Consider the following 21,214-nt stretch of genomic DNA (forward strand, 5'->3'; position numbering starts at 1 on the left):
ATAGAACGCAGAGCTGAGGCACAGCTCAGATGTGTCACTAAGTTTATTATTGGTTATCCATCTAAAAAGTACGGCTTATGAAATAAACATACAAACAAAACTTATCATGCCGTCCAACTTTATATGTTGTCACTGTTTTTGACGCTTTATAATCCAGTTGGTTCAGTTTAAATGTGACACCTTAGCCTGCAGATCACGAAGACCTGCAAAACCTAACTTGGCCAAAGAGAAACAGGCTGCACTTTTGCCCCCTTTTCTCTTCAGAAACCCGAGGAAAGAATGAACTCATGGGAAGAGTACGCTTGCTCTTTGAAGAAATGCCTCATATTTGTTTCTTTCCCTGCTGACATCACTAATTGCGACAAGCTGCTCGGAAGACGCGATGGTAAATCAAAACCTTCCTTTTTGCCTGGCAACACTCAAACAGTCCAAGTCGGCCACTAGACGAGCCAAAATCTCCACCTATCAGAGACCCGACCCAGCTTCAGCCTTGACCTCCCCTGAGGAAGCAGTCTCGTGGCTTGAGATCCTCCCAATGAACCCTGCAGTCCGTTTCAGAGCAGTGTGAAACAAGAGGGATCCACAGCCAGCAACATTCATGAGCAGCAACAAAACAGACAATATGTCAGGTTCATGTAGACAAACTCCATGCATAGATTATCGTGTCAAACAGCACTCATGAGGAACTGATCTGAAGACCTCACAGGAGAAGAATGCAGACATAGGATCTGTGCAAGAGGGAGTGTGGTTTAAGACTAAAAGCAAGAGGAAACTGAGTTAAGCAGAGAATGAATACAACACAAAGCAAGAAAATAGGACAGCTATTCAGTAGAAGTTCAGCAGTGAAAACAGAAGAGTGAACAAACATCCTGATCTATGTCAGGTCATGAAAATGAATCTGAGCTGGGTCATTTTAACTTTTGACATGAGCTGATACCGGGTTTCTCTAAGTTGACATCTCACACTTATGATACTGATAAAGTAATGTTAGGCTGGCCTCCCCATTGCTTATTTTTAAAAATACTTTTTATTCCCTGGCTTACATCCTGGAGTGAGAGCTTAGATATTTAGTCTGCTGTACGGGAGATCGTGGCTCAAGAGTTGGGAGTTCGCCTTGTAATCGGAAGGTTGCTGGTTCGAGCCCCGGCTTGGACAGTCTCGGTTGTTGTGTCCTTGGGCAAGACACTTCACCCGTTGCCTGCTGGTGGTGGTCAGAGGGCCTGGTGGCGCTAGTGTCCGGCAGCCTTTCCTCTGTCAGTGCGCCCCAGGGTGGCTGTGGCTGCAATGTAGCTTGCCATCACCAGTGTGTGAATGGGTGGATGACTGGATGTGTAAAGCGCTTTGGGGTCCTTAGGGGCTAGTAAAAGCACTATACAAATACAGGCCATTTACCATGTATTTTTCGCAATCCTGTAAATATATTTACTCTTGTGAGCTGGCATGTATATGAGTGTATATCTTATTTTATTGTTCATGTCCTGTACTTTGGTCAATGTTGTTGTTTTAAATGTGCTTTGTTTATTGTATTTAACCTTTATTTATACAGGTGGTTTTATTAAAACCTAATGTTTCATTTACAACAGAGCCCTGTTTCAATATGTTTGTACATATTGCAATTACAACAATAAAAGAAACAATAACATGGCTAAAAATTGTCTAATGTTTACATAGTTTATAAACATAAAGGAACATGACAAAATTCAACAAGTTCACATAATTGATCAAACCTGCAGTTTTATATACAGTCCAAAGACTGCGCATAAAAGATGGATGTTGCCATCTTAATTTTTATAAGACACAAGGCAATCTCAAGTTGAGCCTTTCCATCCTCACTTATGTGGTTTTTTGAAAGTGAACACAACTGGTAATGTGGAGATCTGACTGAAACAAAGTTACACAGTGGGCCTTCTTTTATCCTCCTTTTTGACTCCAATGGAGATCATGAAATACAAAATTCAGTAAGCCTTGAAAGTAGTTACTGAGGTCATTAACTCATCAGGAAAATATTTACTGAGGTCAGAGAGCAAGGAAGCTGAGTGCAGGTTTGTGCTGAGTTGCCTACTGTTGCTTGCTCCTTGTCATTTGTAACATTTTCAGCTAAATTTAGGGATTCGGTCATTTTTGTGTTCTGTTTGTTGTGTTCTGTTTTTAATTAATATTTAACAAGCATCAAACTTTAAGGCATGTTTAGAACTACATATGAAACATCCATCCATCCATCGTCATCCGCTTTATCCGAGGCCGGGTCGCGGGGGCAGCAGCCTAAGCAAAGAGGCCCAGACCTCCTTCTCCCCAGCCACCTCCTCCAGCTTATCCGGGGGAATACCAAGGCGTTCCCAGGCCAGCCGAGAGATATAATCTCTCCAGCGTGTCCTGGGTCTGCCCCGGGGCCTCCTCCTGGTGGGACATGCCTGGAACACCTCACCCAGGAGGCGCCCAGGGGGCATCCTTGTCAGATGCCCGAACCACCTCAGCTGGCTCCTTTCGATGTGGAGGAGCAGCGGCTCTACTCTGAGCCCCTCCCGGATGGCCGAACCTCTCACCCTATCTCTAAGGGAGAGGCCAGCCACCCTTCGGAGGAAGCTCATTTCTGCCGCTTGTATCCGCGATCTCGTTCTTTCGGTCACTACCCACAGCTCGTGGCCATAGGTGAGGGTAGGGACGTAGATCGACCGGTAAATTGAGAGCTTCGCTTTTACACTCAGCTCCCTCTTCACCACGACGGACCGGTGCAGCGTCCGCATTACTGCAGCTGCAGCCCCAATCCGTCTGTCGATCTCCGGCTCCCTTCTCCCATCACTCGCGAACAAGACCCCGAGATACTTGAACTCCTCCATTTGGGGCAGGAACTCATCCCCGACCCGAAGTGGGCACTCCACCCTTTTCCGGCTGAGAACCATGGCCTCAGATTTGGAGGTGCTGATCCTCATTCCCGCTGCTTCACACTCGGCTGCGAACCGTTCCAGTGCGAGCTGGAGGCCCTCACCCGATGAAGCCAACAGAACCACATCATCCGCAAAAATCAGAGATGAGATTCTGAGGCCACCAAAGCGAAAGCCCTCCGCCACTTGGCCTGTCGATACCTGTCGGCTGCCTCCGGAGTCCCACAGGCTAACCAAGCCCGATAGGACTCCTTCTTCAGCCTGGTGGCTCCCTTTACCTCTGGTGTCCACCATTTGGTTCGGGGATTACCACCACGGCAGGCACCAACCACCTTGCGGCCGCAGCTCAATGCAGCAGCTTCGGCAATGGAGACGCTGAACATGGTCCATTCGGACTCAATGTCCCCAGTCTCCCTCGGAATGCTGTTGAAGCTCTGCCGGAGGTGTGCGTTGAAGATCTCGCGGACTGGGGCCTCTGCTAGACGTTCCCAGCACACCCTCACTACGCGTTTAGGTGCACCAGGTCTGTCCAGCGTCCTCCCCCGCCACCTGATCCAACTCACCACCAGGTGGTGATCAGTTGACAGCTCAGCCCCTCTCTTTACCCGAGTGTCCAGAACATATGGTCGCAGGTCTGGTGATACGATTACAAAATCGATCATCGACCTACGGCCTAGAGCGTCCTGGTGCCACGTGCACTTATGGACACTCTTATGTTCGAACAGGGTGTTCGTTATGGCCAAACTGTGATTAGCACAGAAGTCCAATAACAAAGCACCGCTCGGGTTCAGATCAGGGAGGCCGTTCCTCCCAATCACGCCCCTCCAGGTTTCGCTGTCGTTACCCACGTGAGCATTGAAGTCTCCCAGCAGGACAACAGAGTCTCCAGGTGGAGCACCTTCCAGCACCCCCCCCCCCAGGGACTCTAAGAAGGCTGGGTACTCTGAACTGCCACTCGGCACATAAGCGCAGATGACAGTCAGGACCCGTTCCCCGACCCTAAGGCGCAGGGAACAAACCCTCTCGTCCACCGGGAAAAACCCCAACTTACCGGCAGCAAGCCGAGGGGATATTAGAATACCCACCCCAGCCCGCCGCCTCTCACCAGGGGAAACTCCAGACTGAGACAGAGTCCAGCCCCTCTCCAGGAGACTGGTTCCAGAGCCCAAGCCATGCGTAGAGGTGAGCCCGACTATATCTAGCCGGTACCTCTCAACCTCACGCACTAACTCAGGCTCCTTCCCCACCAGAGAGGTGACATTCCATGTCCCTATTGCCAGTCTTGGCAGCCGGGGGTCAGTCCGCCAGGGCCTCCGCTCCTGGCCGCCACCCGGCACACAATGCACCCGACCCCTATGGCGCCTCCTGCGGGTGGTGGGCCTGCGGGAGGATGGGCCCATGTCTCCTCTTCGGGCTGTGCCCAGCCGGGCCCCATGGGCTAAGGCCCAGCCACCAGACGCTCGGGCACCCTCGCCGGGCCTGGCTCCAGGGCGGGGCCCCGGTAACCCTATCCCGGGCAGGGTAAACTGTTCCCTCGATATCCTTTTCATAAGGGTCTTCTGAATCGCTCTTTGTCTGGTCCCTCACCCAGGACCAATTTGCCATGGGAGACCCTACCAGGGGACAAAAGCCCCCAGACAACATAGCCCCTGGGATCCCTGGGACAAACCCCTCCACCACGATAAGGTAGCGATTCAAGGAGGAGCATATGAAACATGTCAATGGAAAACCCTCAGAATACCAGGTCTAAGAAAAAATCTTATCGAACTTATCGAACAAATCAGTTTGGCTTATAAATGAAAATATGTCTGTGAACCTGACTACACTCTAATAACATCACAGTAGATATCTGAAGCTGTTCTGAACGAAGTGGGAAAAATGATCATTCTGAAGGTAAAGGTTATCCCTGTCATGCTCCTCTCCAGTTTGTTAGCCTACAGCTTGCTCCCTTTCCTGGTTCAGTGATTTTTAAGTGAGTGTAGGAGGTAGGTGGGTTGAAGGGCAGTGTTTCATTACCGTTTAATGAGTGCAGTAATTTATACTCCTTACAGACACTCTCTCCCTCTCGTATAAGCCAACAGAACCATTGGCCTACTATTAAAACTTCCTTCTGATGATCAAGGTCACATTGTAAAAATGTTCATTAACATTCATTTGATAATTTCATTTGCACACACTGCCAATATCACACAAAAAGCAGGTCAGAATATAATTCAGAAAATAATTATCCGCTAATATTTAAGTGGACATGGGAATTGTTTTCGCAGACATTGTACCAGGTCCTCTATTTGAGAGACATCTATGACTTTAAACACCGCTAATATAATAAAGTGAACTGGCAGTGCAGAACCACTTAGTATTGTTAGCTTCTAAAGTAGTAGCAAGGAAAAATAAATCATTAGACAATGCCTATATGCCAAACACAGGCCCCCACATCTTTTCTTCATTCTTGCGGCACCTATAACTCTTCCTTAATCAGTTAGAAACAGGATCGGCCAAGTGGCGCATTGGTGAATAGTATGCTTTTATTGTTAGAAATATTTGTGCAGTGTGAACCCCCCCTCTTCCTTCCTTCCGAGTATTATATCCTGTGAGGGTGTGAGTTTTTTTCAGGGGTCTAATTCATGACATAGACAAATACAGGCTGACAGGCCTTTAAAAAAGGGGCAGGTCAGGCCTCTTTCACATGTCACTGTCCTCTTAAAAACCTCTTTCTCTTTGCTCCCCCATAGCAATGCAGACTTGTGTGTCCTTCACATCTGAGTCACATTTGATTAAAGATCGGAGCTTAAAAGAAAAAAGATCAATAATGTAGGCATACAGAGTGTCATGACAGAAAGCAAACTCTCATCAGAGTCAACTATAGCTGTGCCGTAGGACCTGTGAAGGGCATTGTGTTGCTTGGTACATAGTGGAAGATAAACATTCCTACAGTGTCCTGTCCTACTGTGTGGGATTTGTTATTGTTTGCTGTGGGGGTTTGCGGTACTTTAGTATGTGCGTGCAAATTTGCTAGATGACCCAAAGATGGGTGGAAATGTTATTTTTCCATGCATGTGGAAAAGAACAGAGAAGGCTATTTACAAAAGTCACAGCTGATCTAAGAAGGCAAAAAAGACATGTGAGTTAAATTAGAAAAAAAAATGCTTTCCATTTAAACCGGTCTATATTTTTATACAACTTCAGTACATTTAACAAATCCTTTGTCAGTTAAAGACCTTTAAAGTACAATGGCATGGGTCACAACTTTGCACTTTTTAATTTGTGTTATTTTCTTCCAATATTTTTGCCACCAAATCAATTTTCACCCAATCCATATGTCACAATCTGAAGTAAAATCTTGTTTTAGTTGTCTGTGATTTTCTCTACAACCAACTTCCAGAAACCTGCCTCAATAGCATGGGATACAACATAGTTTCACTGCAAAACTACACCAATCTAATACCTACGATGCAGAGAAACATAAACATGTTTTATCTACTTTCAGATTAGATAAAATCTGTTCATTTAGTATAAATTATCTGATTCTGGGGGGGATCAGATGGAATTTCTTCCCAGATTAAAATGATTTGGCATGGGATGAGGCATAAAGAAGAAGACGAAGAAGAATATGCCTTTGTGCTGTGAGAATAAGCAACTTAATTTTGAAGGTCTCTTTTTTTAAAATAGAGAGGCAACAATTTGAGAATTTCTTAATTAGAGCTTAAGTGTATGAAATCCCTGACAAGTAAGTGCTAACATAGACCACTCTCACTATACAACACAGTGACGAAAATTACACTTAGGCTGCAGGTCATCTCTTTCCAAATGGATTACTCAATAGATTAGAAAGATAATTTGAAAAGAAATAATACCTTCTGGAATCTGGTAAATTTTTAGGGGAGTTGAGTAATTGGATGTAATGAACATATCATTACATCTTTAAAAAAAACATTATTCAAGTGAATATATTTAGACTTCAAGAAAGGGAAAAGGTGCATCTTGCTTGAGATCAAGTTGGAATGTATTTGGCCGATGACTTGACCAAAATGAGTTTGACACGTCCTGTATAAACATTTCACAGCAATCCATTGCTTTAGTAACTGTTGACTTGTCTGGGCAGACATTGCACCAGTGAAGTGTCTACAAAACAACAAGGTGCGCTTCATGGGTGGCTTAGTATCCGATTAACTAATCCCAGTAAATCATTCACAGCATTTGTTAAAATCCCAAACAGGCCAAGCAAGGACAGTATACTATGGCTACAAGGATAACCCTCCACTCCAGGCTCTGTGCTAATAAAAGAAGTTGGGTGAAAACAACAGCCTCCTAAACTATGTTAACCTTGCAATGACCTTAGAGGCACACTTTGTTTTTAGGTACCTGCTGTTGCCTCCACATTTACATGTCATTATTCCCTTAAAATTACTGTAATTTCCTGATGAAGAAATTAGGACAGAAATAGATCCCGCCCTTGTTGGGTGGTGCTGAGGGCTTTACAGCGAAGAAAAAATGAGTTCTCTACTGATCACAGACTCCACTGCCTTTCGCTGAGTCTAAATGGGCTACTGTACTTTCATTAAGCCAATCAAACATAATGGAAACATACTTTCCCACAGCCCCCAGAGGGAATTACAATGTTTTGCTTTCAAATGATTCTCATGATTGTCTAATTCTGGATTTCTTGCATGATGCCAATTTCTGCTAACAAACAGTATTTAAAATTATCATCTCCAAGGCCTATGAATGTCAAAAACAATGCTACTCCGTGGACATCATCTGTGTATATACAAAGAGCTGTGTTCATTAACTCCAACAAAGATGGAACAATAATGTGGCTGGATATGAAAAAATACTCAATTATGCCATTTTATCTTCTAATCAGCTAAACACTTAACTTGAATGTTGATTACAAGCATATTTAAATACATTTGTGGTCATGCTAATAAGCTTAAATATTGATATGAAATGAATGAAAAGCAGAAGAAAGTGACTCTAAGTTGCTTGGACTACAAAAGTACTTGATCAACTTCATACTTTCTTTTACTTTACAATTAGTCATTGGTGAGCCACACCAAACCACAACCTTGAAGCACATACAACATAAGCACAATGTCAAGATTATGACCAATGGCTGAGGGTGTGTACTGCAGTCATATTTTCTGTTGCAAAAAGTTCCCCAAATAATAATTTCACATTATGATATTAATTTAAATATGAGTATGAAGCAAAATACTTCATGCTGCAAAGTCAGCAGGCTAGAGTTGGCAAAATATTATACAGTTTTAATTCCAGTCAAATGCCCAGTACTAATACATTATGCCTGGTGTTGTTTGGACTAGAGAAGCTAATATGATCCCTTCTGATGGGATCTGAGTTTTTTAAAAACATGACCACGAAAATCCTGATACATTTTAGTATATTGTATAACCATGCTGGATAATTTATCAGATTATAGCTCCAACTATTACAGAGTCAAGCACAACCTTTCTTCTTTCGGTGATTTGCATTTGTCCTAACTTAAAGCTGTGATTATGCTTGATGCATTGGCCATTGCTCGTGTAAACTTTAACCTCAGCAAAGCCCCATGACCACTGGTGCTTAAAGCGTACTGGCCTCAGTATGCTTTTTCATCCCCAGTTTTCTTACGAACATATCATCTTTTTTCAACTGCTGCAGCATCTTCATCTAAGTTTCTATGCTGACATGTAATTGAATTGCTGGTAAAGACCAATCTGTTCCAAGCTGGATGTGCCGGCTGTGTGTCAGACAAAAAACAGTGCTGCTGCCAGTATTTCTGATATCACTCTTGGCATGCGCCAAATTTCGCAAGGGCAACAAATGGGCATAAACTAAGTGTGAAAGCCAAAACACAGTCACAGTTTACCTTAACTTGAGCAATGACGGAAAGAGTCTTTGATCAACAAGATCTATCCAGGGCAAAAGTTGTAAAAGGTTTCTGAGGATGAACCTGCAGCTGCCTTTGTTTGGTGTTCAGTGGCATGCAACCAAGGTAACAGCTGGTTTTTGGCTTCAGCTCTTCACTGTCCCTGTGGCTACTGAGATGATCTCTCTTAAGGTGCACGAGTCCCGTGGAACAAGGACCTCTTGCTGTCCCTGCAAACACCCAGGTGGAGGCTATAGGCTCCGAGCCTATAGCCTAGCATAGGCTAGCATAGACCAGCAGTTAACCGAAGTGTTAAACAAACCAGATTTCAATTACTGCTACTGGTCCGGACGGGATTCCCGGCCGCGTCCTCAGGTCATGCGCGGCTCAGCTGGCTGGAGTGTTCACGCACATCTTCAACCTTTCCCTCTCTCTGTCTGTAGTCCCAGCCTGCTTCAAAATGGCCACCATCGTCCCTGTACCCAAATCCTCCACCATCTCCTCATTGAACGACTGGCGACCTGTAGCCCTGACCCCCATCGTAAGCAAATGCTTCGAGAAGCTGGTCAGGGACTTCATCTGCTCTGCACTACCCGACTCACTGGACCCTCTACAGTTTGCATACTGCCACAACAGGTCCACTGATGATGCCATAGCCCTGACACTACACACTGCCCTGTCACACCTGGAGAAGAGAGACACGTATGTGAGGATGCTGTTTGTAGATTACAGCTCAGCATTCAATACCATCGTTCCCTCGAAGCTGGACAGGAAACTGCAGGATCTAGGACTGAGCAGCTCCCTCTGCAGCTGGATCCTTAGCTTCCTGTCTGACAGACGCCAGGTGGTCAGACTGGGCAGCATCACCTCATCCCCCATCACACTGAACACTGGTGCTCCACAGGGGTGTGTACTGAGCCCTCTCCTGTACTCACTCTACACCTACGACTGCACAGCCACTAACAGCTCCAACATCATTGTGAAGTTTGCGGACGACACTACAGTGGTGGGTCTTATCACCAACGGTGATGAGACGGCTTACAGGGAGGAGGTCAGCGCCCTGACCCACTGGTGTCAAGACAACCATCTCACCCTCAACGTCGCAAAGACAAAGGAGTTGATAGTGGACTTCCGGAGGTGCAGAGAAGTACACACCCCCATCACCATCAACGGCGCTGCTGTGGAGAGAGTGAGCAGCTTCCGGTTCCTTGGCGTACACCTGGCTGAGGATCTTACGTGGTCAGTACACACAAACAAAACAGTGAAGAAGGCGCAGCAGCGCCTCTTCTTTCTCAGGAGACTGAAAAGATTCGGCATGAGCCCCCGCATCCTCAGGACCTTCTATCGCTGTGCCATTGAGAGCATCCTCACTGGATGCATCACCACCTGGTATGGCAACAGCACCGCCTACAACTGCAAAGCTCTCCAGCGAGTAGTGCGGTGCTCTGAACGGATAATTGGAGGTGAGCTTCCCTCCCTCCAAGACATCTACAGGAAGCGGTGCCTGAGGAAAGCGGGGAGGATCATCAAGGACTCCAGTCACCCCAGCCATAAACTGTTCAGACTGCTTCCATCAGGAAGGAGGTTCTGCAGCATCCGGTCCCGTACCAGCAGACTGAGAGACAGCTTTTTCCATCAGGCCATCAGACTGCTGAACACGTCATAGACACCTCAGCTTCACTACTGGAACTTTAACATTATGCACTCCACACTGTATATAAATGCCACTTGTTTTGCACATATTCAACTCTGTATATTTTATATATTTTATTATTATTATTATTATTATTACTTTATTTTATTTTTTTACTATTTAATTTGTAAAAATGTGTATACACACACACACACACACACACACACACACACACACACACACACACACACACACACACACACACACACACACACACACACACGTAGGAAAATATTTAGTATACACATCCAGAAATGCATACACTATTATATATTGTACATATATTTATTAGTTTCAGGTTGGCCATTCTTGTATTTTGCTCGTTTGTGTTGTTGTGTTTGCACATCTCTGTTGCTTGTGGGGCTCGCACACAAGAATTTCACTCGCATGTGCTGTGCCAGTGTGCCTGCACATGTGATGTGACAATAAAAAGTGATTTGATTTGATTTGATTACTGATTAAAGTAATCCCCTTTATGATTTCTACCACAATCAAACAGACAAATCATACAAAATATTATCCAGACACCTGGAATAACTTAAAGACAGACTCAGATATCACTCAGATAGGCTTACACCTGTGGGTTTTAATTAGTGCAATTAGTATATTATGATTTCTATGCACGTATAGAGCAATATTGGCTGTTTTACAAAAGGGGGAGGAAGTAAAGCAAACCAGCAAAATCCTATCCTGTTTATATAAGTAGTAAGTAGTTTGGTCAGTGTGGCATTGCCCCAGCATTATCCTGCTAAGAGGAAGTTTGTTTTTCCGGCACACCCACTCACATACTCTCACCATTTTTCTGCAGCAGATTAAGGCGCTTCTCTCTATTCAGATGTGCCACCCACTTTGAACAGAGAGAACAAGGAGATAATATGTAGGTGTCTGGGTCACTCAGGTCTTTTGTTAAAACACAAAATGCAAAGCTGATTGAAGCTTGTATCCACAGGGACCTCAGAGAAACAGGCAAATGCATAAGTACGTTCTACACACTCTCCACATTCACCTGCATTTGTTCAAATCAAAAGAGATTCAAACTTTTAACAAATAGATTTAACAAATTTAGGTTACACAAGCTCACATGTACAAAACAAAGATTTCTGTTATTGCTTGCCTAACACATTTAGGATGTAGAGTATGTGCCTTGCTTTCTCAAAAATCTGATATTGTTCCACTCTTTTAAGACCTAAAAGGAACCGGTCTGTCCATTTGTTTTGTTGATTATTCTTTCCAAGGCAAAAACAACAACAACCATGAAGTTTCTCAGAGATTAGCACTGATTTATGACTCATCCCCTCAGTGACAGAGTAACTTAATGTGGGGAAAAAAAGTGTACAGATATGGTCCACTTCCCTTCATCAATATTAAAAAGTAATAAAACCTGCAGTCTGTTTGTTCTTCTTTGCTTCTGCTTTAATCAAGGTGGGGAAATGTATTCAGCTGAAAGGAAGAAGGGATCAGAAACTAAAACAGAAGCAGAGAGACTGAAGAATGGAGAAGGGGGCTGCATGGACATGGGTAGTGTAGCGGTGATTCTCAGGGGAACAGAACAATCTGTCTGAAAACCAGCAAGAGTACGGCTGTGCAGTATTGTGTTGAAGCTTTTACTGCAACAAATCTGCATTCTGGACCATGCTCAGAAAGACAAATTAGCAAAGTGTGAATTAGGAGACAGGTTTTCCTTCCCTGGGTTTGAGTGTCTGAAAACCTGGACCACAGTAGATAAAACAGTAACTGTGAAATCCAAAAAGTGTCACGGCATTGATTTTCTTAAAGACAAACAGGCTGTTTCAGATAAATGTTAAATTCCGCAGTCAGATGTTTAAACTACCCTTGGTAATGCAAGAAATAATTTAAGGCTGTCACTCATGAGAAAATATATTATTGTAAATAACGCATGCAGTGAACATTTCCTCACTTCTGGGTTTGGATCACAGTTCAACCGTAAACGGCAAGTGAACTGGTATTTATATATGACTTTTCTTTTTCCACATGTCTTTAAGTGCTTTTTACCCATCTCACACTCACACAGAGATGGATGCAACTGGGGCCATTTGGAGCTCAGTACCTTGCCCAAGCACACATGAGGACAGGAGGAACAAGGAACTGAACCTTTCAACCTCCAATTAGCCAAATATTTCTGTGCTTTCACTGCTTAATTCAGGTGTATGTCAATGATTATCCCCACAAAAAAGAACCATACAATGAGAATCAGATGAAGGAGGGTAAATAAGGTCTTTGATAAAAGCCAGAATTGCGACTGACTGACGGAGGTGAAAACATCTTTCAATAAAATGTCTGTTTTCTTTCTCTGTGCATATCACATGTCTTATTACTAAATAAACATCATGCTAGAGAACTTAGAGCACACATGGGTAAAACATGGCTGGTGTTAAAAGGAAAACTAAACAACCTCTAAAAATAAACAAAAGATGGAGTTTGAGGAGAGAGTTTGAGCCTATGCACATGAAAGGAGGTGTACTCATGACTTCTTAAATATGTAAAAAAAAAATAATCCCACTTTACATCCATCCATCCATCCATTCGCTTCCGCTTATCCTTTTCAGGGTCGCGGGGGGCGCTGGAGCCTATCCCAGCTGTCATAGGGCGAGAGGCAGGGTACACCCTGGACAGGTCGCCAGTCTGTCGCAGGGCCCCACTTTACATACCTTTTTAAAAAATAAATAAATAAATAAATAACTGAGGTCTCAGTCACACGGTTAATGATCCCCTTCCCTCCTGGAGTGTCAAGTAGTTTCTGGAGGTTGCTGGATCTTGCGCGATGAAATCAAGTACAAAGAGGGCACGTCACAAAAACCTCCTTGCAATCACGTTCATTACTAACGGGTTGCCACAGTAGTCTGTATAAAAGATCTGCAAACACTCTCAAAACTGCTCTCCAACTAGTAGCAAAACTGTGTACGATGCAAACTGGGAATAAAGAACAGTTACTTTCAAGAAAAAAAAAAATTGTCTTAACGCTGTGGCCAACACATTTTGTGAAACTTTCAAGTGCAGTATGTGTGTTAGAAGTCTTGACTGTAATTACCTACATAGGTAAAAATGTCACTCACTCAGGCACACAGTCAGAACACAACAGGAGATTATTTGATGCGGTTGAGCAGATGAGTAATATGAAGGTGCGCTTATTCTTATTCAATTTAATGCACCTTACTCACCATACTTTGTGGGCACGAGACCACGCTGCAGATAGCTTCCCCTCTACGACCAACACTGCCCAGTATTTGACTGGTGGGTGTTAATCTCCCACCTGGGTGGCAGGGGGTGTGTCAGTGCACACAACTGACTGCGTGCTCATCCCACACTTGAAAAGAGTGAAACAAATGAGACGGAGCGGATGAAGCTCAGCCGCCACACCTGTTTCCCATAACCTCTGTGCTCCTCTCCTGGGGAACTGGATTGCTGACTGTGGACATACTGTATGTATAGCTTTTTAATATGGACTGTAAAGCAACAGTGTGCTCATGTGACCCTAACAGCCACACAATGTGATCTACTCTTTCTGTTTTTCTGGGAAAAACCCTGGACTCCTGAAAACAGTAGACAAAAAACACTGTTTAAAAAGTTTCCCTCTGTTCATTCACGGTAGGTAATTAACCATGGAAATATCTGGAAGACATTTATACAGCACCGTTTCCTATGACTCAGTAATTGAAACATTTGATTCCTGTCTATCCAAGATTTATTCAGTAGGCAAGACACACTAGTAAAAATAGTACTGCTAATATTAGCATTTTTTGTGTATTTTTCTATATTTTCCCCTTTCCTTCCAATTCTGAATGGCTAAGCACTCAGGCACTGCAGTCATAATGACTGGTAACTACTAAAGTTGGTACAGACATAAAACAACAAATACCACCAGAAGTCAGTGACTGACAAAATGAGACAGTGGGGTTAAAAATTACTTTTAGATGGATTCTATATAGTCACCCCTCATTTCTTTATATTTTATTTCACTAGCTGGGCCCACGTCCTCGTTTTAGGTTTAGGTTTGACAGCGTTTTAGTGGGTAAAGGTGAATGCTTGGACATGAATTGAGCTGCGGTTTGGGGAAGGCCTCGAAGAGGACTGGCGACGGTTCCCGGGTCTGGCAGATCCCCATATACTAAATAGGAGTGAAGAAGTTAAAGAATTGAGAACAAGGAGGGAGGGTGGGGCATGTAAACAAGAATGAACAGTTTGCAGAACTTGGGGGAACCTATATAGATGACAACCGGAAGGAGCGTGTTTGGAGGCGTGGTCCCGCTCCTGAAATTCCGATACATAATCTCCAATAGAACAATGGGAAATTGGGTTGTATACAGTATATAAGTCAAAAAGTAGAGCTTTTACGATTCTAATAATTCTTGAAAGTCAATATTTGATAAGATTACCTTTATTCTTTAACACAGCCAAGCTTACTTAGACTTTCTTGCATTACTTGCACATTTGTGTGAAATGTGCTTTATTGCAAAATGTGCAAAAGCACAGCAGTTCATCCCTTGAATTAGGTGCCTCCTTTTTGATCTTTGAAAGATTCATATGTCAATGACAAGTGGTTCAACAAACAACAAAATGCTTTGGAACACATTGGTGGAATGTTGCAGTCAATACCAAAGCGTACTGGTGCATTAGCCCACTCAAGAAGAAAGAACACAAAAAGAGAGCTATTCACACTGGAATGAATGGAAAGTGGTGGAAAGTCTATGCCCCACTTACAAGGTATAACAAACAGCAACTTTAGTGTCACTGACGATGATGTGTTTTAAATTACAAACAAATTTGCTGAAGAGGTAAAACTGCGGTTTACAACTCAGCTTTCACTAAAGGACCACCAGGAAGCTGCTTGCAATTCAGAGCCTCTGACAGTCAGTCACATCTGTCATGGAAGAGGAAGCAAAGGGTGGAGTCAACAGGAGCCGGTGACCACAGACTGCTCCCTGAACTCCCCACACAGCCTACACACCAGCCTACACAACAAAGCCACACACTCATCTGCTGATGGCCTTCCTTCAAAAAGAAAACCCTGTGTGCATTTAATGTGATTAGGGGTGTTCAGTCAGCTGCTTCTCAACTGAGATCAAATAAGGAGGCTCAGATGGATGTGACAGCTGTGACCCACACATGTGAATCCAAATGCTAAAATGCTCTTTCAAAGCCATTTTTCTTGCTCATAATTCTGATAACAAATAACAACTGTGGATAATTAACATCAGCAATGAAGAGAAATGGTTGAATCTACTGACAAATAAATCAATAGGTCATGCTAAATTATCACTATCACTGTTTGGAAGAGACTAGCTGAAATATGCAGAAGCATCAAGTGAGTGGTGCAAAATTTATCATGACAAAGGGTGTTTTTTTTAAGCATTAGCTATGGATAGGCTGATTATTGGGGTCATTATTCTGTGTTTTTGCATGCTGATTTGTCACAATACAAAACTGCCTCTCTCTGTATGACTTTCTGTGATATAGGGTCCTACCCACATAATGTTCTGATTGTTTACATGCTATGGACAAAAGCCTATCACCACTGAGCACAGAGCAGAACACAGTCTGAAGCAGCTCCCGTAGTGGAGCTGTGGTTTGGACTGCATATCGCAGATATAGCTGACCTTGCAATAAATGCTGCAATTCTTTCTGCTGTACGACCACACAACCATGACAAGCATGCACAGTTTCCCAGATGCATTAATGATCAAATGCAATATTTTGCAGTGACATCCAATGAAGGCAAGGATAGCAGGCTTGCTATCAGGCCAGCTGGAGGGGTGAAAGTAAGACAATGCTGTCAAAACTGAAGAAAACCAAGACATATTGGGAATAGATAAGGAAAAAGGATTACAGTGGCGAAAGCTACACTAAAACAGCAAAAGGGCAAAGGGTTATGCTAGTGGTTAAGTTAGCAGGCAGCTTCAGACTACACTGAATATTCATCCATCAGTTTTCTACTGCTTATCCAATTTAGGGTAGCTGGAGCTTATCCCAGCTGCCACAGGGTGAGAGGCAGAGTACACCATGGACAAGTCACCAGTCTGTCGCAGGGCTAACACAGAGAGACAGGTAAACATCTGCAGTCGGTGTACCCGTATAGAAAGGCCTTGGCCAGATGGTGGATTTAAACCAAGGACCTTCTTGCTGTGAGGCAACAGTGCTAACCCCAATAGTGCATAAGGCTTAAACAGACACTAAAACACCATAACAGCTAATACTTAAAACATAAAAAAATAAGCATTAAAATAGCAGAATAAAAACATGACAACATGCTATTTTTAAAAATATATTAAAATATTGGTTATCCTATAATTACTAATGTCTGTAATCAGTCCTGAAAAAGTTAAATCACTCGATCCAAGGTATTAACGCTGTAATTGCTCAGAAAAGCCAGTAAGACTGGGATGTAACTTTATATTAAGTTATCCAATCTCCTCCCCCAACAAAAGGGTCTTGACCTGATCTGCCCTATACCATGTGGTGGCAAAGCCACGGTTGTTTTAATTATATTCCTAATGACAAAGTAACTTTCTTGGCTACATCATGCTGTCAATTAATGAGTCCAGAATCATATTAAGCTTAAGGACCAAATCTGCTCAGTCGCTGCACTGCTTTTTCAAATCTATTTCTGAGTCTGTAATTTGGGGTGGCTCCATTACTACATTATTTATTTAGATTGTGAATCATGTGGCCCCAAGAGAAGGAACCACAAAACTATGGTCTTCAATTACAGTCCTCACAGCCAGTGGCCACGCCTTTTAACAAATCCCCTCCTCAAAAATCCTGTCCACACGCTACAGCGAAGTGAAGAAAACTAACTTCAAAAGTGTTTACATCACAATGTCCCCTAGGACCACATGGCTGCTAACAATGTTTTTACGAGTCAAAAACCTGTACACATTTTTATCCAAACACAAAACCGAAAAAAAAAACCCTAAAACTAAAAATGCTGGCTACGTTATCGTATGTGTTCATGCTAAGAAAATCTGGCTGTAGAGGTACCATGTTGGACTGGAAAATCAACAAACACACTTGAACACGCCTTTGAGGCTAATCAGCTTAGATTGCAACATTGCATTGTTTATCGGTTTGCTGTGATGATTTATGAACCAGTGTTTTGTGGGAACAGACACAAAAAGAAAGGCACGAAGAGGCTTCTTTAAAAACATTTGTTGAAAGCAACTGAAATGAAACTGACTGTAGCAGGAGGACAGGCGCAAAAGACAAGTGCTCAACCGATTAATCAGTTTACTATAAGAGCAGATATTATACAATTTAAGACAAGACATGGCTTCTCGGAGAGTTTTTGCTCAGTCTTCTAGGGTTTTAAAGCAAAAATATCTGCTCTTTAATTACAGATCTGACAAAACATGGCATCTCTGTACATCAGCTTAAGCTCTGGAAAACTGTAACACATATTGTTTGGATCAAGCATTTAAGCAAGAATATTATTAGAGATAAATCAATAGTAATTCTAAGTGTCTAGGCAAAAAGCACAGCTTTTAAAAGGCCATTAGTTACTGTTATATTGGGAGCCACACTTGTGCTGGGCAGCATCCTGAGCTTAATTTCATGCATGTTTGAATTTTGAAAATAATGGTGAACAGGCAAAATGCTCGCTCAGGTTTTCCAAGTGGTTTACATGCACTATATTGCCACTAGGAGCGCAGAAGAGTGTACTGAGATGATACCCATATTAACTCAGTTCCAATCATACACAATATTAACAATCCACAACCTGTGGGGAAAAAAAAATCATGGTACGGAATAATTAATGATAAAACCACTTAAAGCATTAATAACAGTACATTTACATGACTAAAACAGAAAGGTGCCAAGAAATATCAGTGTTGTGACATAAATCACAAAGTTTGACCTTGCATTAGTCTTATGAACATAGTCAAGTTAGAAACAAACAAATATTTGCCCTTAAAAGAGGGCAGAGACAAAATAAACACAATAGTTGGATCACGTATTTTGAGACCTTACTTGAATCACCTTGTTGCTGAATTGCGCTATATAAATAAACTTGCCTTGCCTTACTATGATTTCACTCGCTTTTCTCCGAGCTTTGTTCTTTATTTTTTGCCTCTATCGTAGAGTGAAGTGGATTTTTTTGTGTGTCACAAGTTGAGCAAACAGCTTCATCCCAACTCCTGTAGCGCAACGTTCTGTCAATTCGCCTCACTCTGTATGTAATCACACCGCATGAAAACTTCTGTTGGCATATGGTTTGAACACATCATAACAATGTGTCAACAGCTAGGGAAGTAAGGGTGGGCTTCCCTCATTACATTCAAGAACAGTGAAGCCATATGGGGGATGAAAAAAACAAGACTGGGGATGAACCCAAATGACTTGAGACCCAGAGAGGAGCTGGGTTTGTCGATTGTTGATTTTTCAATTGTAAAGAAATGAGACTCGCTTTGTGTCATGCTGTCTCTGTGCTGGACTTTCACTGGAGGCAAGTCTAAGGGAACTCTACTCGCACACAGCAAAAGGGAATCAGGTAGGGCAACGATATGAGGTTAGTCAAGGCTTTTTCAGACCCAGCTCTGCTGTGGAAATATTAATGCTAAGGAGCCAGTTTGACATCTAACCTAAAAGCAGAACAAGCAGTCTATTAAGGACCGAGTCTACTGAACACATGAGCACTACTGATAAGAGTCTAAGTGTGGTTTACTTATTATTTTGATTGTTTTTTTTTCTTTTAAATGGTTTAAAAGAGAAGTGTTTTTTTTGTATAAACCTTACAGATGGCCATGAAAAAGTTAATAGTAATAATAATAGATCTATTATGAACCATCCAGAATCTTAAAAAAATACCATCATGCAGTTGGTTTTTTTCCATACCGCCCAACACTATGTTACACATTAACATGAGCAATACAGTAAAAGTTGTTCTTTCGTGTATTGCTCTTGGATTCAGAAAAGAAAAGAACACTGGTGTATTTCTGGGTAGTATTTACTTAAGCATCCATCTGTGTTTGTGTCTGAGACACAGCAAAGCTCTCCAGCTGCTCTCCTCGGGACAGTGAGGGGGCTGGAAGGTGCTTCAGCTGGCATGCAGCCCAACTGCAGGTCAATACTTCTACAGACTCTGCGACTGCAGTGCATGCACTCAAATATGTCTTCATTTCCCCTGCCACCCCTTACCCCAAAGCTGAAGACTCTGCACTGACTCTCCTTCTGTCGTGTATCACATAACCTACAATCCATCTGTAACCAACCACTTGGCAAACTTTTCACAAAGGAGCCTCTTTTTTTTCCTAGCCATACGTGACACCCGGATTGTTCCATTTCTTGTCTATTTCTGTGCACCTCTAATCACTGCTTCTCCTCAGTTTGTAACCATGTGGGTGGGAGACAAACTAGCCGGTAAATCCCCCAAACGCCCTGAATGATGTTAGCCAAGTCATGATGTGACATACTGTAAGTAACCTCAGCTTGAAGGTCTGCCCATTATCACCATAACACCAATCAGTGCCGTGTCTGAGTTATGTCTCCTGGAATAAGCTGAAAATCTTAACACAGTTAGCTTGTGTGTAACAGTCGCTCCGATGTAAAGAAGTTAACTGATGTTAACGGAGTTGAATTCAAATGGGGGGAGGAGAGTGAGTTTTAGCTAACGGTCAACTGACGCAGCAGCTACTTTCCCATCAGTGTTAACGTAAAGATAACTGTCCACAGGCAACAACTAGCCTGCTTAAGCTTAGCTTAAATGCAGCAGGACGAGCCCACCACAAAACAACAAAAACTAGCCAGCCGGTTTGGGTAGTGGACTGTATCCGTGAGGACCCTCTCCGAGCAATCCTACTGCAACAACTTCTTTCAATGGCCTCAAAAGTATTATGGGAGGGATGATACAGAAACCGTTAACTCACCGGTAAGTCCGTATACGGTGAGGAGGGATATTAAAAGTCGCAGTCCGTTAGATGGCAAAGTCCTCCTGAGCGGTAATCTTTTCTCCATGATTCCTGTGTGTCTGTGCGCCTCGGCACTCCCGGATCCGTTCTCCTCGCTCCTCGCTCGTCCCTGCTCTCTCTCTCACTCTCTCTCTCTCTCTCTCTCTCTGGCTCGTGCTCCTGGGGAGCCTCTCTCCATAGCTACAGAACCGCGTGGGCTGTACCATTCTGCAAGTCAACAAAAAAAACCCCAAAAAAAACCCCACACACATGAAACTTAAGAACGCACGCGCGCTGACCCACTCGTCTCCGTGTGTATACACTTTTAGCGCAGTTCTGAAATGCTTGTCATTGAGCCGTTTGTCTTTTTGTTTGTTGGTTTTCTTGTGGGATTTTTTTTTTTTGGTACTTTATATACAGATTCGGGCAACATAAATATAGGTAGCAGGGCTATCACGATCAGCACTCTAAATTATGTTTAATTGTTATTTTATTACGTTTAATTTCAGTTAGTTTCTCGTGTGGAGCCAGTTGTCGATGTTTGATTGTTAAGAAAAAATTTTAAATTTATATATCAAATCCATTTAGTTATTTATTCTTATTTTCGCTCATTTCTTTGTCTTCTTCTTCTCATTGTTATTATTATTATTATTATTATTAGTAGTAGTAGTAGTAGTAGTAGTAGTAGTAGTAGTAGTAGTAGTAGTTGTTGTTGTTCTAGTAGTAGATTTTCTCTCATTATAATTTCATTGGTATATGTCAGGGGGCTTCAAAGCCTAGAGCAGATACTACAATGTAAGCACTGACTCTTAGTAGACAACCCAGTCTTAAGAAAAAAAATCTATCGTGGCTTGCTTGTATTGATTGTGTTGGG

At 42.9% G+C, this 21,214-nt stretch overlaps 1 protein-coding gene across 2 annotated transcripts in view; it reads right to left on the minus strand.

Moving 5' to 3' along the window:
- nectin3a (nectin cell adhesion molecule 3a) overlaps positions 1-20,513 on the minus strand; it is a 38,326-nt gene extending 17,813 nt beyond the window's left edge. Inside the window, exon 1 of one of the 2 annotated variants that reach the window (XM_080888439.1) lies at positions 20,320-20,513. In XM_080888439.1, the coding sequence (XP_080744565.1) occupies positions 20,320-20,407 (88 nt within the window). In that variant the 5' untranslated portion in view covers positions 20,408-20,513. The remainder of the gene's footprint in view (positions 1-20,319) is intronic. The other variant, XM_080888438.1, reaches the window with a different exon arrangement.
- Positions 20,514-21,214: the final 701 nt, after the last annotated feature.

Source organism: Rhamphochromis sp. 'chilingali', assembly GCF_963969265.1.
Source record: "Rhamphochromis sp. 'chilingali' genome assembly, chromosome: 8".
In the NCBI taxonomy this organism is placed as follows: Eukaryota; Metazoa; Chordata; class Actinopteri; order Cichliformes; family Cichlidae; genus Rhamphochromis; species Rhamphochromis sp. 'chilingali'.